The sequence below is a fragment of the Mytilus californianus genome, unplaced genomic scaffold, assembly GCF_021869535.1.
Source record: "Mytilus californianus isolate M0D057914Y unplaced genomic scaffold, xbMytCali1.0.p SCAF_2, whole genome shotgun sequence".
NCBI lineage: Eukaryota > Metazoa > Mollusca > Bivalvia > Mytilida > Mytilidae > Mytilus > Mytilus californianus.
The window spans coordinates 4,781,267-4,800,000 of NW_026262668.1; the positions used below are offsets into that span (position 1 = coordinate 4,781,267).

General features: G+C 33.1%; 1 protein-coding gene across 1 annotated transcript in view; it reads right to left on the reverse strand.

Moving 5' to 3' along the window:
- LOC127729126 (40S ribosomal protein S5) overlaps positions 1-17,138 on the reverse strand; it is a 30,059-nt gene extending 12,921 nt beyond the window's left edge. The window contains exons 1-3 of the mRNA XM_052236784.1: positions 17,088-17,138; positions 14,495-14,618; positions 13,805-14,014 (exon numbers count right to left, since the gene is read on the reverse strand). Of these exons, the coding sequence (XP_052092744.1) occupies positions 13,805-14,014; positions 14,495-14,605 (321 nt within the window). The 5' untranslated portion in view covers positions 14,606-14,618; positions 17,088-17,138. The remainder of the gene's footprint in view (positions 1-13,804; positions 14,015-14,494; positions 14,619-17,087) is intronic.
- Between the last annotated feature and the right edge of the window lie 1,596 nt (positions 17,139-18,734).

The window sequence follows — 18,734 nt, forward strand, 5'->3', positions numbered from 1 at the left end:
GGATTGCATATCTGCATGACCATTAAACTCATGGTATACCCATTTTATTTGAGGATATAAAAGTATTGTTTTTTCAATATAACATTTTCAGACACATATTGAATCTGTGAAGACAACTTTCAATTTGACTTTAGAAATTAAAGAGTTTGTAAGCAAAATGTTGGGGAAATTTAATTATAACTAAGAATGTTTAAAATAAGTTAAGAAAAAAGCCGACATTAATAATGTTAAAAAAAATTTGAGGAGAAAAAACATACAAATTCAGACCAAATATGGTGACTTTGTTGTCCTTCAAGAAGCCGTACATATAATCCATAATATTTTCACTGTTTTTTAAATACATGTAAAAGTTGAAAGATAACTATCTATTGATTTTTTTTTAAATAGCTTTTTTCACAACACTTATAACTTTGTAATTTATGTTCCATTGTACACTTGTTATTCTTAATATCTTCAAAAATTGTTGTTTGGGAACAAAATCTTGTCAGGGTTTCTTATGGTACTAGCATGACAAGTGCATTCATATTCTAAAATACTCTAAACATTAAAAAAAGTCAGTATTTTCAGATCATTCTGAGTCTTTCTGGCCTTATTAAGTCAGAACATTCAGACTTTTATAAGTCAGAACATTCAGACTTTTATAAGTCAGAACATTCTGACTTCCAATGTTCTTCTCACTTCTGTAGAAACAAAGACTATCTATGTCTCAAATAAGAGGTAAATGCTTCATGTGGCTAAGCATCTGGGGTAAGAATTATAGATGTGTAATTTCAGAGGAAAACAAATATGCCAACATTTTTTTTTTTTCATATAGATTAGACCGTTGGTTTTACACTAGTAATTTTTTGAGGTCCTTTATAGCTTGCTGTTCGGTGTGAGCCAATGCTCCGTGTTGAAGGCCGTACCTTGACCTATAATGGTTTACTTTTATAAATTGTAACTTGGATGGAAAGTTGTCTCATTGGCACTCATACCACATCTTCCTATATCCATGTAATTAATAAGATGTGATGCATGTGAGAGGAAAATAATACTGAATAGACAATTCTGTTTGCACAAACACTGATAAATATAATATGTAAAGGTGGTCTCTCAGCAGATTAAAATAAACAAGAAATAATTGTAACAGGATGCTGTTACGAAGTCTCCCAAACAAATTTAAGCTCCCATAATTCGTCATTCCCATGGTTGCCTGACATTGGGCAAGTTCCAGTACAAATTGGTTTTGTCTAGTAAAGTGATATGCATAAGTGACGCCTAGGGTTTGACCCTGCATGTCATTCAAATCTTCTTGAAATGACGAACAGGAATATCATATGGTTTACCTTTAGGTGTGGTGATCCAGAACATTTCAAAAAGGGGGATGGGGATGACACCAATGGACTTCCCCTATATTTCATTTGATTTGTTTTATTGTCCTGTGCAAGAATGTATATGGTGTAGGGGTGGGGATCTCGACCGTTTACAAGTTTTCAAACATGAGGGGGTGGGGTGACCCTCAGGCACTCCACCTTTATTTCATTTGATTTGTCTTATTGACCCTTACAAGAATATATATGGTTAAGGGGTGGGGATCCCGACCGTTTACAAGTTTTCACACAGGAGGGGGTGGGGGTGACCCCAAGGGACTTCCCCTATACTTCATTTGATTTGTTTTATTGTCCTATTCAAGAAAATATATGGTTTAGGGGTGGGGATCTCGACCGTTTACAAGTTTTCAAACAGGAGGGGTAGGGGTGACCCCCAGGGACCTCCCCAACATATCATTTGATTTGTTAAATTGTCCCATACAAGAATATATATGGTTTAGGGATGGGGATCTCTACCGTTTACAAAATATAAGAACATTTGCAAATGGCAGGGGGTGGGGGTAAACCTGGAGACTAGCCCGGTATATTTCATTCAAATCAGTTTGACATTATAGAGGAATAGAGAAATGACAGGGATAGGGGTGATCCCTAGAGACTTGCCCTACATTTCATTTGATTTGTTTTACCATGTCCCATGATCATTAATGAAGACCAGGTGTGTGCATCACTTATTGTTCTCAAGTTATAACTTTAAAAATAAAAATAAAAAAACCTTGGGTTCTTTAGTTAAACCCCTCCCTTCCTTTTTCTTTTATTAAAATTTTTCCCATTTTCGTTTCATTATCATATCAATATTCACAATGATCGTTTTTCTCATAGGGAGAAACGAATCAGAAAGGTTACAAAATCAGTTCGTGATTGAGTTTAAAAATAGAAAAATCACGTGACGATGTTCAGCTCGAAGCAATAATTTTACTTTTTAAATTGCACTGACTGGTTAATAATGTTAATATTGTTTAAGACAACACGAGTTATCTCCCGAAAATAACAATTCATTATCATAACAACATTTTCTGACCTGAACAAGTCAGAATTGTCAAACACCAGGTCATCTAAAAGACCACGCGTCCGTATTTACAGGTCGCGCGCCTTCATCAAACAGCAAAAAAATCACTTGCAAGGAACTTCTTTATAGGCAAAAAATATAAAAATGCCCATGAAAATACGGAGGTAATGTGAATTACCTTTCTAAAAATGCCCACAATGACCTAGATTTTCACTAAAAATCGTAAATAATCAATATAATATTCAATGACTTCTCGTTCGAGACACTTCCAAAACAACGACTCTCAAACACGTGATCTCTTGCAAAAAACCACGTGATCGTATGTGTCGTAGATCGGCGGCAAATTCAAAATAACTTCTGGTTTGACGGACTCGAGTGAAAACTACGCAAAACAAAAATTGACGCGTACAGGTCAGAATTTCAAAACACTTTCTGACTTGAAGAAGTCATTTTATTCTGACTTGTTTATGTCAGAGCTCTGACTGTTTAATTCTTAAACGTTAAAAGACAGCAATTGTAAGATATGTACTTTAAAAACGTTAAAAGACAGCAATTGTAAGATATGTACTTTAAACAACTACAACTATCATCTATAAGAAGAAAAGACAAACATCTGTCAATATCATGACGAGATTATCATTATCATCACCAAAATAGACACACTAAATGATCAAGGTCTTGACATATGAAAAAACCTTTTTTCTGGTTTAAATTATATCGCAAATGTAAGTTTTAGATACACCTTAAAGGCGTTAGCCTGAATGGGTGTATCTAATTTACACACAGATATTATTGTCAATGCAGAGTGAATGTTTCCAATATTTTAGGTGGGGTGGGGGGTCTTTCAGTGATTTGACCATATGTTATTGAAAAGCATGATAATGCAGGATATCCAATGTCATTTAACAACATCTTGGTGGAAGTTTTTATAAATGTAATGAACATCTTGTCCCATTTTAGGCGAAAATCAAAACATCACAATTTTTTTTTTTTAGTTCACAGTTCCAGGCTGACTTGACAATAAACTGGTATATTTACATTTCTAAAATTCATTGTTAGTTTCTGACCTCTACACAGATATGGCCTATCGTTTTTATTCTGTAGACATGCAAATTTTCTAAGATATAGTATCTTTTATAACAATAAATCCCAATCCTATTTTTTTCTCAAATACGAACAATGCAAACCCAAATTCAATGCTACAACATCATCTAGTGAGGAGTACATTTAATTATGAATTGACTGCATTTCATTAATTAAAATTAAAGGATACCAATTGTTATACTTAAACAACCACAACAATTATCTGTCAATATCATGACAAGATAAATGCACATAATCAACAATATCATGACCAAAATAAACACACAAAAAACCTCTCAATTTAGGCATCTGAGCTCATAGTTCAGAACAAGTGAGTACAAACTTGGAACAGGATCTCATCATAATCAGAGAGGGCAAGTTCCTATCATCATAACTATGATATTATCATTTCTTAGTTGTTATTTTTGGGTAAGTTTACCAGGTCAATTCCACATCAATGGATTTCTATATATGGCATTATTCAGAGTTTAATTTTCTGGGAATTATTTAAAATTTCCAGATGTATCTACTCAAGTTACAGCTCAGATATTGTGTAAATCTGTCCCAGTATATTGGCTTTAAAAAGAAACAACCAGAATGAGATAAAGCCAATCCTCACAACTTTCCCATTCAAACTGGTTTAAGGATCACATGGTCAACATCATAATATATCAGCACTTAAATGAAAATAACCTACACTAAATCAATTTTTTATCATGTGATTGTCATGTTTAAAGCCTAACCTAACAATAATCTGCATTATGGGTAAAATATGTAATACCTAATAGTTTCTAATATCAATTTCAAATCATTCAGACTGCATAGTTCAGAACAAGTGAGTACAACTTGGAACAGGATCTCATCACAATCAGAGAGGGCAAGTTCATATCATCATAACTATGTTAGTTTCTGTCCTCTTCACATGAGATGTGGTCATTTATTTTTATCATGTAAATATACATAAATTTATTCAGATATACATGTAGTTACTAGTTTATTTCGGAACAATGAATCCCAAACACACTTTTTGCAAATATGAACAAAACAAACCCAAAATTTAAAACTCACTACAATTTTATCTTGTAAAGAATACATTGAATTATGAATTTACTGCATTTAATTTTTGAAAGTAAGGATAGCAATTGTAAGATATATACTTTAAACAACTAGAACTATCATCTTTAAGAAGAAAAGACAAATATCTGTCAATATCATGACCAAGATAAACCCACATAACTATATAATCATCAATATCATGACCAAGATAAACCCACATAACTATATAATCAATATCATGACCAAGATAAACCCACATAACTATATAATCATCAATATCATGACCAAGATAAACCCACATAACTATATAATCATCAATATCATGACCAAGATAACCCAGATAACTATATAATCATCAATATCATGACCAAGATAAACCCATATAACTAAGTAATCATCAATATTATGACCAAAATAAACCCACATAACTATATAAACATCAATATTATGACCAAGATAAACCCACATAACTAAATAATCATCAATATTATGACCAAAATAACTCACTAAATTGAATCTCTTGACATAAGAAAAGATAAATGGGGAATGTGTCCATGGGACACAGATGATGCCCCCCGCTTGCATATCATATAAAATTATGAAAGGACATAACTGAAGAACAGTAAAAGTGACGCTACCGCAATTTGTTATTGATCTGCGTTTTGTAGTAATAAGTATTGAGAAAAAATTTCATAACATTTGGTTGAGGCAAACTTAAGTTAGAGAATGGAAACGAAAAATTCAGTAATTTTTCCATTTGTAAAGGGGCATATATAACTCTAGAACAGTAAAAGTGACACCACCAAAAATCAAACTTGATCTGTATTTTGTGGTAATAAGCATTGTGTATAAGTTTCATAATCTTCGGTGGAGGCAAATTTAAGTTAAAGGAAACAAAAATTTAGCAATTTTTTCATTTGTCAAGTGGTACAACTCTAGGACGGTTAAAGTGACGCCATCAAAATTCAAACTTGATCTGTTTTTTGTGGTAATAGGCATTGTGTATAAGTTTCATAACATTTGGTTGAGGCAGCCTTAAGTTAGAGAACGGAAACAAAAAAATTCAGCAATTTTTCTTTTTATAAAGGGACATAACTCTAGAACAGTAAAAGTAACACCACCAAAAATCAAACTTGATCTGTGTTTTGTGGTAATAAGCATTGTGTATGTATAAGTTTCATAACATTTGGTTGAGGCAAACTAAATTTAGAGAACGGAAACCAACTTTGGGACGTACATACGGACAAGGGTAAAACTTAATACCCCCTCTGCTACGGCGGGGGCATAAAAATGACAATGCTAGTTTTTAAATGTAACAAACTTCTGGTCTCAATTTAGGTCTAACATGTCTAATCAAAACATCACAATTATTTTTGAGTTCACAAATCCACAGTAATTTGTATACTGTTGCTTGTTCTTTAAATCGATTTTTTGTTTTGTTTTTTGCCATAATGGCCATGGCATTGTCAGTTAGTTTTTCTGCTTGTGCATTTGAATATCCCTTTGGATTTTTTGCCTCTTTTTCCAACTGGACATCACAATAGACTGGAAAAATTCCAATTCTGATTTCACATCATAGTTCAGAACAAGCGAGTACAAGCTTGGAACAGGATCTCATCACAATCAGAGAGGGCAAGTTCCTATCATCATAACTATGATCTTTCATTTCTTAGCTAGTAATCTTCTTTTTTTTTTGGGGGGGGGGGGGGGGGGGGGGGGGGGGAGTTTACCTAATCATCATAACTATGATCTTTCATTTCTTAGCTAGTAATCTTCTTTCTTTTTTTTGGGGGGGGGGGGGGGGGGGGGGAGTTTACCTAGTCAATTAAACATCAATGGATTTGGCATTCTTCATAGATCAGTTTTAGGAGAGTTATTTAATATCAAGCCAGGTTTCCAAATGTATCTTCTCAGATTTTGTGTAAATCTGTCCATGTTGGCCTTAAAAAGATCAACCAGATTAATACTTACATCTCTACCTAGCCATTCAAATTGTTTTAAGGATCATATGGTAAACATCATAGATCAGCACTTAAAAGAAAATACACTGCACCAAATTATTTTTTTATCATGTCATGTTTAAAGTCTCACCTAACAACAATCTGCAACATGGTTCTATCAATAAGGGTAATTTATGTAACACCTAGCAGTTTCTGATATAAATTGTAAATCATTCAGGTATCATAGTTCAGAACAAGTGAGTACTAACTTGGAACAGGATCTCATCACAATCAGAGAGGGCAAGTTCCTATCATCATTACTATATTTTATTTACTGCTACATACATACAGATGTGGACATTTTTTTAATCACACAAACATACCAAATATGTATCAGGATATTTAGTCTTTTGGAACAAGGAATCCAAAGATAATAATCTATGTATACACCAGATAACAAACCCCAAATACATGTACCCTCAATACAATCCTATTTGTAAAGAATACATTATGTCAGAATTATTGGATTTAGTTCTTGAAAGTAAAATAATACACAGGTGTGGTAAATAGGAACATTCAACTCAAGTTTTAAGTGATTATCCTATTGTAGATGGAAGTCTGGTACAAAAAGTAGCCAGGAAATTAAAGCAAATAGATGGCCCGAGAACAGTTATTTCGTAGTGCATTTCTTTTAGACAATAAATTAAATTAAATTTTTTTTTACCATGTAGTTAACTACCTTCAGGCCAAATTATATCAAAATTATAGAAAAGTCTATCAGCTCTAACTCAAAATATGGACAATTCTATGTTAAGGGGGTCTATAATTCAGTTTGACAGCTTCAGACATACTAATTTTTGATCTTTTTCAACTGGACCAAATCACTACTTTTCCTAAAAATTCATCACCCAAATTTTTCAAACATGTAATTTCCTCCCCTACTTAATATTTCATGCATAAAAAATAAAGAAATAAATTTGGAAAGAGTATGAAAAATATCAGCAAGTTATACACAGCTTTCCACACTAGGGACTTTATTTGTAGACAATGAAAATCAAAGGCAGATAACTGTGTTCTCGGACCAGACTGAGAATGTTCCTATTGCCCTGTTATTATATATGATCTGGAATGACCTGAAGAACTAAAAAACAGACAAATGATTAACAATAACATGAACAAAATAAAACACACACGATAGACAATATCACGACAGAAATGCACATAGGATAAAATCTTGAGATGTCTTTTCTGACTTCTAATACTAATGCTGCTATTAGTTTTATAAATGTAATAAAGGCAGTCAAAACATCACAATAGTTTATGAGATTACCGTTTCAGCAAGACACAACACTTGAATGGAAACATTCTGATTCTAAATTTCATTGTTTTCACATCATAGTTCAGAACAAGTGAGTACAAAACTTGGAACAGGATCTCATCACAATCAGAGAGGGCAAGTTCCTATCATCATAACTATGATATTTTCTGATCTCTACACAGATGTGGACATTTCTTTTCAACACACAAACACACAAAATATATATCAGGATATATGATCTATTGGTATAATGAATCTATTCTAAAGAATACAAAGTCAATAAACCATGACTGAGGAGACAGGGTAAACTTATCTCCATGGAATATAAATGTGCCAATGCTAATACAAATGGATGCCTAATATCATTGGCATATCACTAGAAGATCCCTTTAAACTGACCTAGTAACAAACTAATGATTTGTTGACACTACCTTACTCTCCCCTTTGTGACTTCATTGAGGCGAGACAAAAACCTCTAGGCGTCTTTTCTTGTTTTATTTGTAATGCAAATGTAAGTTTTTATAAAGGTATTGAACACTCTGTTTCAATTTAGGCATGATCAAAACACCACTAGTGTTTCTGAGTTTGCAGGTTCAGTCTGACATTACAACTGACAGGAAATATTTCAATTCTAAAATTCATAGTTTTCAAATCATAGTTCAGAACAAGTGAGTACAAACTTGGAACAGGTTCTCATCACAATCAGAGAGGGCAAGTTCCTATCATCATTACTATGATATTTCCCTTCCTAGTTTAAAGATCCTTTTTTTATCATCAAAATAAAAAGATGTGGTATGATTGCCAATGAGATAACACTCCACCAGAGACCAAATAATGTAGAAAGTAAGCAACTATAGGTCACCCTCTGGCACTCAACAATGAGCAAAACATGAAGTCCACATCCATGACATCAATAATTTCCTATATGAAATTCTCCATATTTCCATTCAATGGGAATTTTCAAAATTGTGCAAAATTTCCAGGTGTATTTTTTCAATTAACAAATTTGTCAAAATTGGCCTTAAAAACCATCATCACCTCAAAAACAACCAGATTAATCCCTACATCTCTACCTAGCCATTCAAATTGTTATAAGGATGAGGCGATAAATATTTAAATTCAGCACTAAAATGAAAACCCCCTGCACCATATCTTGTCATGTTTTAAGCCTCATCTAACAATATGGTGAAAAACATGTAACATCTAAAAGTTTTTGATATAAGTTATAGGTAGCATAGTTCAGAACAAGTGAGTACAAACTTGGAACAGGATCTCATCACACTCAGAGAGGGCAAGTTCCTATCATCATAACTATGTTACTTTCTGTACTGTACACTGGAGATGTGGACATTTCATTTTATCACACATACATATCAGGATATATATCATTTTTTTGGAAAAATGCATCTCTACAAAATATAAAACCACCAGAAATTTTATAGCTTTTGAAGACTAAAAAACATCTGACACATCAATTTATCTTAGCCGAATAAAAGAGAAAATGCCTACCTACCTACCCACTGTCTACCTTTGGGAGGTTTTTGGCAAACCAAAATATTTTTAAGTGTGGCCCAAATTATGAAGAATAGACATACATGTATGACATAAGTGACAATATCATGACAAAAATAAACCCCAATGACAGACAATATCTTGACAAAAACTTTCACATTTGACAAATAATCACATATGATGGATATTTTCACACCCAAAATAAACACACTTGACAAACTGTATCATGACTAAATAAACACTTGACAAGACAATATCATGACCAAAATAAACACCAATGACAGACAATATCTTGACAAAAACTTTCACATTTGACAAATAATCACATATGATGGATATTTTCACACCCAAAATAAACACACTTGACAAACTGTATCATGACTAAATAAACACTTGACAAGACAATATCATGACCAAAATAAACACCAATGACAGACAATATCTTGACAAAAAACTTTCACATTTGACAAATAATCACATATGATGGATAATTTCACACCCAAAATAAACACACTTGACAGACTATATCATGACTAAATAAACACTTGACAAAACAATATCATGACCAAAATAAACTAACACAAAAGACAGCAGTCTTTTCTTGCTTTTAAAAGTTTTATTCATATGAAAATGCAAGATTTTATAAATGTAATGAACGTCCTCACTCACTGTATGTATAATCAAAACATGGAAATAGATTCAGAGTTTATAGTTCCAGCCTGAAATTACAATAGACAAGAAATATTCCAATTCTAAAATTCATCCGTTTTTTTTTAAATCATAGTTCAGAACAAGTGAGTACAAACTTGGAACAGGTTCTCATCACAATCAGAGAGGGCAAGTTCCTATCATCATAACTACGATATGTTCATTTCATTTCTTAGCTTAAGTTAAGGTAACTGGTATAAAAGAATGAAAACAATAAATGGGGAATGTGTCCATGGGACACAGATAATGCCCCTGCTTGCATATAATGTTATCACTACAAACCAGTAAAAGTCTGAAATGGCCTATATCTGTACTCGACTGTACTGATTTTTACTAGACCAGTCTGAGTTGGTCTGAATTTTACTCGACATTACTCGACCCCAGTCTTAACCATACTCGACCGTACTAATTTGTACTTGACCCTTATCTTTGCCATTGAAAATAGTCTGAACTATTACTCGACCAGTCTGAAACAGTCTTAACCCATTCTCGACCTGTACTCGACCAATTTTTTCAGTCTAAACCATACTCGACCAAAGGTCTGAACAATACTCGACCAGTCTGAACCATACTTGACCAAAAAACCTATACTTTTTTTTAATTTTAGCTGTTAAAATTAATTTCTTTTTTTCTGACATGACAACAGCCACAATAAAATAAAGATATATATAAAAACATATGTTTACATCCTTACATGATTCTCAGATTTATCAAATAGAGATAGTTAAATTAAATTATCTTATATAATAATTTAATTATATTAATTTTAAAGTTTTAGAGTTTTGTTAAAAAAAAGATTTTCTTTTAACTAAAAACCACACCTTTACTGAGGGTAATAAACCTTATTAAGGTGCTTCTTGTTTAGAATGTGTTTTTTTTTTTTTTTAAACTTAATTTTCCTAAATTCCTAAAGAAAAACTATATAAGTTTCATGGTTACATACAATAGTTATTTAATTATCTTTTTAATGAGGAAACAACAGCCAAAAAATCAAGAAAATAAAATGGTTAAGTACTGGTCGAGTACAAGTTCAGACTGTTAAGTATGGTTCAGACCACAGTCGAGTATTATCAAGTAAATTTCAGACCAATTCAGACTGGTCGAGTAAAAATCAGTACAGTCGAGTACAAATATAGGCCATTTCAGACTTTTACTGGTTTGTAGTGTATAAAGGGACAACTCAAGAACTGTAAAAGTGACGCTGACCAAATTTGTAATTGATCTGAGTTTTGTGGTAATTAGCATTGTGTATAAGTTTCATAACATTTAGTTGAGGCAAACTTAAGTTAGAGAACAGAAACGAATATTTCAGCAATTTCATCCATTTGTAAACTTGATCTGTATTTTGTGGTAATAAGCATGGCGTATAAGTTTCATAACATTTGGTTGAGGCAAACTTAAGTTAAGAGAACGGAAACCAATTTTGGGACGTACGGACGGACGTACAGACGGACAATGGTAAAACTTAATGCCCCCTCCACTACGGCAGGGGCATAAAAATTAACTTTAACCTGATATTGAACAAGAAAAACTGTTGAAAATTACCATATCAGAGTTAAATCAAATGTTTGAGATGTGCTTTATTCTCAGACAGATTCAGATTAACTTTTCCGCACATGCACCAAATAATTCGGGTCGGAGGGTCTGAAACAGTGACATTTGGGAGGCAGGAAACAAGCATACATTTTTTGCCTAAAGTCCACATCAATGAGTCCAGTAAAAGGGGAATTATAATTATTCTAAATTGTGAGAAAATTCTAGATTAAACTTCTCCATCAACTGCTCAGATTACGTGCAAGACTGAGCACATTGGCCGATTTGACCACCAACATTTTGTAAGGACCGACACAATTTTGGTATTTTGCAATTGAAATATTAGTGGGGATCAGTAGATTTTCTTCAAGGACCACCAGAGGAAAAAAGATTTCGAGAACTCTGTTAATAGTTCTAAAATTTACAGACTATGTTGTGATGTAACACTATTGTTTCAGATAAGGGTGAAGGTTTGGTACCATTAAAACGTTTAAACCTGCTGCAATTGATTGCACCTGTCCTAAGTCAGAAATCTGATGTTCAGTAGTTGTCGTTTGTTGATGTGGTTCATAAGTGTTTCTCGTTTTTTATATAGATCAGACTGTTGGTTTTCCCATTTAAATGGTTTTACACTAATAATTTTTGAGGCCCTTTATAGCTTGCTTTGCAGTGTGAGCCAAGGCTCCGTGTTGAAGACCGTACTTTGACCTATAATGGTTTACTTTTATAAATTGTGACTTGGATGGAAAGTTGTCTCATTGCCACTCATACCACATCTTCTTATATCTATTTACAGTATTATTATTTTAAATGGTAAATATCTTAAAACTGCACCTTGAAAAAACCTACTCCAATCACGACATGTTTGTAGGCATCATCAACAACACTGTAATATCTTTCTATTAATATGAGATAATACATGCGACATCTAGCAAGTTTCTGATACAAGTTCTAAATCATACAGGTATCATAGTTCAGAACAAGTGAGTACAAACTTGGAACAGGATCTCATCACAATCAGAGAGGGCAAGTTCCTATCATCATAACTATGATCATTATGATATTAATGCCAATTCCATCCAAAGAATATTAGTCATGTGAGCCATTGATTTATAGTTTGAAGCAAGACTAAATGTTGCACTTGTTTTTCCAGCATTGAAATTCTGTACAGGTTTGTATTTGACATTGCACATGATCAAGTATTCATGCATGCCTAATGACGTTACATAAATAATATGTAATCTTCTGTGAAGTACAGCCATAGATATTACAGTTTATGAAAGATTAATATCATCATAAGTACTTTGACCTTTCTTTTTCTTTCAGTAACTGCAAGCTGTCTGCAACATTATTTATTGGACTTGTTAAAAGGTTACTGGTAAGGCCTTTTCCTGAACTGAACCTTATTGTTTGTACTTCAAATAAATTTGCTAGTCCAATGAATCATCAAATAAGGGGGGGGGGGGGAATGTCTCTGAATTCAAGATCTTGAAAGACTAGTTAGGATTTGTAAAGTGTTCAAGTACCTGCACTGTTAAAGTCAGAAATGCCATTGATATCATCTTATCTCATATCAATGAAGGCTTTTGTTATTTAGTTTGTTGTTGGCACATCTTTAAGAGTCTTAATTCTTATGACTGGGCAATTTAGAACTGGACACAATATATAGACTCCCGTCTTTTGTTCATGACTGCATGTTGTCTCATTGACATATTAACTGTGTCTCCTTTTTATTTATATATAAATAGCATTTTTGTTTGCATAAATTAAAGCAATGCAATGGTTTCTAAATTGACAGTAAACTGGAGAAAACAATCTCTTTTTCAAAACTTTTGTACTTTTCACATTATAGTTCAGAACAAGTGAGTACAAACTTGGAACAGGATCTCATCACAATCAGAGAGGGCAAGTTCCTATCATTAGTACTATCATGTGGTTGTACAGGTTATCTCCCCTTACATTTTCCTATTTCATAAGAAAATCTTCATTAAATCATTGTTTTAACCTTGATTGCAGTATTCTGAGAACCGTATAATAATTAGCATAAGATTTTTTCTTGGTATACACAGAGGGAAAACTAAATTTTATTTTTTATTTGCAATAGTTTATAGCTACATTGACAATTCTTAAAAAATGGTGAGCCCTAGTCTCTTTCTGGAATTTTATCGGATCATAAATATACTGACAATTTATACAAGGAAAGTAAGAGAGAAAATGATAAAAAATTTACTGAATGATGATTAAATTCATATCCCTGATGTTATTTAAAGACTCTTACCTCTCCTGTCAATAAATGAATTATGTCAAAAGCATGTTTAACTATTCTCATGGCAAGAAGTTTCTTGCCATTGTTTCTTCCATGCATCATCAAGGAACAGACAAGTCTTTCTACGATTGGACATTGTGCCTTTCTGAAACGTTTCATCTGGTAACGTCCAGCTGAGTGGGGCAGATATTTAGCATATTTCTCTTTGACAGCAATGTAATCCTACAAAATAAACAATTATCTAATATAACTATTTACAAGGAACAATGCATTACCAGATATATTTCATACAGCAATAACACACCTCGTCACACATTTGTTACAAAAACATAGGGTTTGCATGTGTTATAACTGCCAATATGCCCTCCTCATATATAACTGACTATAAGGTATGGGTTCAACGTTTTGCTTAATGTTGAAGGCCACACAGTAACTTACAGTTGCTTAAATTCAAGTCATTTGGACAGTTGTCTCATTTGCAATCATACCACATCTCCTTTTTTTGGTAGACCATGAAAGGATCCCATATATGGTTATATTATTACAAATAAAATTTTAAGTGAGAAATTCATGTGACAAATTTTGTTTTGTTTTAATAATTGCTGTTCCATGACTGTGAGATCCAACGACAATGGACAGTTGTCTTATTTAATATAAGCATTTATACCATATCTCAGATTATTTTATATAGACACAACTTACAGTTAAACTGATATCACTGACTTGTACATCATCAGATGACCATTTACCAAACAATTTTATCTCTGGTAGTTCTGCTACAGCAGGTGCTGGCTCATCCCAACTTTCAGCCATTCTTAAATTTTACCTGCAACAACAATGGTTTTACATTTGCTATGACCCTCTACTTAATGTTTATATTGTATACAAAGATGTGTACATAGTTATGGGGTATAAGTGTGTGATGTCCCTTTTGCAGTCAGTATAAAAAATCATGTGTTTCCGGTTGCTCAACAAACCCTTATTTATAGACTACAATCCTACCTTTAAAAAAAAAAAATGGAGAATGTGTCCATGGGACAACAGATGATGCCCTGCTTGCATAGTTATAAAGGGACATAACTAGAGAACAGTTACAGTGAGGCCATCCAAATTCAAACTTGATCTGTGTTTTATGGTGAAAAGCATTGTGAAAAAGTTTCATGACATTTGGTTGAGGCAAACTAAAGTTAGAGAATGGCTTAAAGAACCTACCCAAAGGTAGAGACAGTGGGTAGGTAGGTATGCATTTTCTTTTTTTTTTTTGACAAAGAGAAATTGAAGTGTCAGATGTTTTTTAGTCTTCATGCCTATCTGATTAAAAAAAACACTTTTTCACGTCAGGACAATAAAAGATTTTGAGGAGGCAGCTATTTTCCGGGTAGGAAGGGTTAGGGCAAACAAACATATTCTTTTTTATGGCCTGGCCTGACTGATCCATAATCCAACAAATTAAAATAAACTGCTTCGCTGAGCGCAGCTGGATACGCCCGCAGAGGTCCAACCCTGAACAGTTGGGGCAAAAATGGACACAATATTCAAGCTTGATACAGTTCTGAATTTGGATTGTAATCAAATATTTGACATATTATAGGTTTCTGAATAAATGTAGTCAAAGAACTTGAAATTGGTTATATGAATTGAATTTATATTCAATTAAAGATTTCTTGCTGTTGTGCATACACTGTGCTGTTGCGCAATACTTAGTAAATCTGTTGTCAGACTATAAACAAATAAAGTTCAATTAATTCTCAATGTCATATTAGAAATTTATGAAAATGTAAAGGGAGCTTACATCAAAAGATATAAACAATTCACCAAAGTTTCATGAGAATTGCTGACAGCATTTTTGAGTTATTGTCCGAAAACTGGAAAATCCCCCCTTTTATAATGAATAAAACCCCATAACTCAGAAATGTAAAATGTAAAATTTATAAAATTCTAAACGGAGCTTACATCAATAGATATAAACAATTCACCAAAGTTTCATAAGAACTGCTGAAAGCATTTTTGATTTTTTGTCCGAAAACCGGAAAATCCCCCTTTTTTTATGAATAAAACCCTGTAACTCAGAAACGTAAAATCTAAAATATATAAAAATCAAAAGGGAGCTCATGTCAATAGATATAAACAATTCACCACAATTTCTTGCAAGTTGGTGAAAGCATTCTTGAGTTATTGTCCGAAAACTGGAAAATCCCCCCTTTTTTAATGAATAAAACCCCATAACTCGGAAACGTAAAATCTAAAATCTATAAAAAACGAAAGGGAGCTCACGTCAATAGATATAAACAATTCACCAAAGTTTTATGCAAATTGGTTAGTGTTTTTGAGTTAATGTCTGACATGTTGACGACGGACGGACAGACGGACAACAGTATACCATAATACTTCCCGTAAACGGGCGTATAAAAACCTGGCCCAATATTTCAGAATATCGTAAAACTTTATAGGATTTTGTGATTCCTTTTTTCCCCCTTTCCGCTCAAGACACAGGATCCCAATCGGGATTCTGTGTTTGGAGTGTTTTTCTTAATTGGTTTTTTCTGAATGAGTTATACTGATTTCAGCGTAGACGACGTCATCAAACTATCAGTTCTTACTGTGATGCAATAACATAAGCATTGTGACATCTGGAAATTATGGGAAAGTGCATGAATTCGAAAGTAGTCTATTTGGGAAAAACTTTGCTAACTACATGTACCTCACCAGTGCCAATTACGCCTACAGCACAATTCCGTACATCCATGAGGTAGTTGGATAATTTTTCCCTCAAATAGACTAAATAAGGGATTATGAGCAGGACCTAATCATAAAGGCACCGACTTCGATTACCTGCAAAAAGTAGCAATAAGAAATGATTATTGTGGTCAAACAATGTTCTTCTTCAAGTTGGAACGAATTGACCAAGCAACTTCAGACGAATTGCTTAAAGGGAATAGAAGACACATGTGGTTCATCTCAACTGATAAAAGGTTGTAATAGGTACTTGTACATACGGAACCGTGGCTGATATTTACCTCTAGTTTTTTTTTTTGCATTTGCTAACCATAAATTCGCATATACAAAATGGTACCAAGAGCTACGGTTCCGCAGATATATGTAACAGGTTACCTAAACAATATTTGGAAAGTGGTCCAAGTAAATTGATCTTTTCGACATTTTGGAGATAGTAATCGAGATGAATAAACATTACTTTTCATATCAATTATATTTGTTGTGTTTTTTTTTCTTAATTTATTGGAAGAATTGGCATTTTGATGTAATATTTTAAAGAGAAGCATTTCATGCTTCTTACCCCGTGGGTGAGCGGAAGTGTAAAAGACCGGAACGGGGTTTCCTCATTGATTGCACGGGTTATTTTGAAAATAACTTTAGAGTCAACTCGGGAAAATATTCCGGATTAAAATGTATGCGTGTTCATTTTAATTTTTAATGATGTAGGAATGAGTAACAGCAAACCAATAAAATAGCCTTTCGAGACGTCATAATTATTTGGACCAGATTATTAAAAATAGATTTTTTTTTTTTGGGGGGGGGGGGGGGAGGGGGGGTCAGTTAAAATATTCGACTTGAGAAGATGCCTCACAAACCATAGTTCTACTTCTATTTGGATAATCTACAGTAGGTGAAAAACAACAATGATTTAGCAAACTGTATAATAGTCCCAGAGAATAATGAGGGGCAAGAGTATACAAAACACCTGTGGAAATAAAAGAATTAAGTAATATAATACTGATTACAGAAATGATAGACGTACAGCTAGAATAAAGAACTGACCATCCAATAACAGAAATATCTCATAGTAAAATCATTTTCAAGAACATTATACAGAATAAGGGGGTGGGGGTGGGGGGGGGGGTTGAAATTTCATGTCTTTGGAAAGGGGGGTCTTGAATTTATTTTCCCTCCTCAAGGTGGGGACTTGAAAAAAATATCTAAACCCTCTATTATGTTCCAGCCGATATAGACCTCGAGAATACTACTGAGTGACATGACACTATGCTACTTATCAGTTTATTATTTCCTTTCAATGTATTTTAAAATCTATTTTCTTTTTACATAAAATCGACTCTTAGGGAATGGCCCCCTTTTTCTAAATATTTTTGAAAATAATAATAGAGGGCAAAATTTTATTAAGTACTGTTATTGTAATATCTTGTGAAAAGAGCAAGAATACATTAAATAATTGAAAATAAGTTAAAATATTACAGAATATTTACTAAAAAATTAAAGCACAAAAGAAGATATTTCATAGAAAAGGGGAGGGGGTCAATTCCCCAAGCTGCTCTGCTCAACGGGTAAATAGAATAGTGACACGCTTCTCCTAAGGTCTCAAACATTTATCAGCTGTTATAGGTATCGTATTCAAATTTTAAATGTTTGATTTATATGATATTTTGTATTAAAAAAACTGTGACTCGAAGAAAAGATGTGATGATTTTCAATTTGTGCAATGTAGTTTGACTACATATCATTGCGTCTCATGACGTGACTTCGTGTATATAATATACATGATTTAAGAGATGTGATGCAACCTATATGAAAAGATAAGAGTTTTTCATGCTTATTTCGGGTAAAATATTGATATGAACTGTATGCATCTGGACAAAAACATGCACCATGATTTTTTTGTATGCTGCTAGAGATCTGTGACAATGTGGCCTTATATTATGAATCTATCATGAATGCCGTCAAGCGATTGTATAATATTTTTGCATGTTTTATTAATTATTTGGACTTATAGTCTTGTTTCTTGAAAAGGAAGTCATTTACATATTATATTACTAACAAGATCTAACAAGTTGCCATACTGTTGAAAAAAACAAGTTGCCGTACTGTAAATTTGTCAACTGTAACTTGCCGTACTCTATGAGCTTGATTTAATTGTTTTCACCTATATTTTTTTAAAAACATTATTTTCATTTTGGTAGAGAACTTCAGA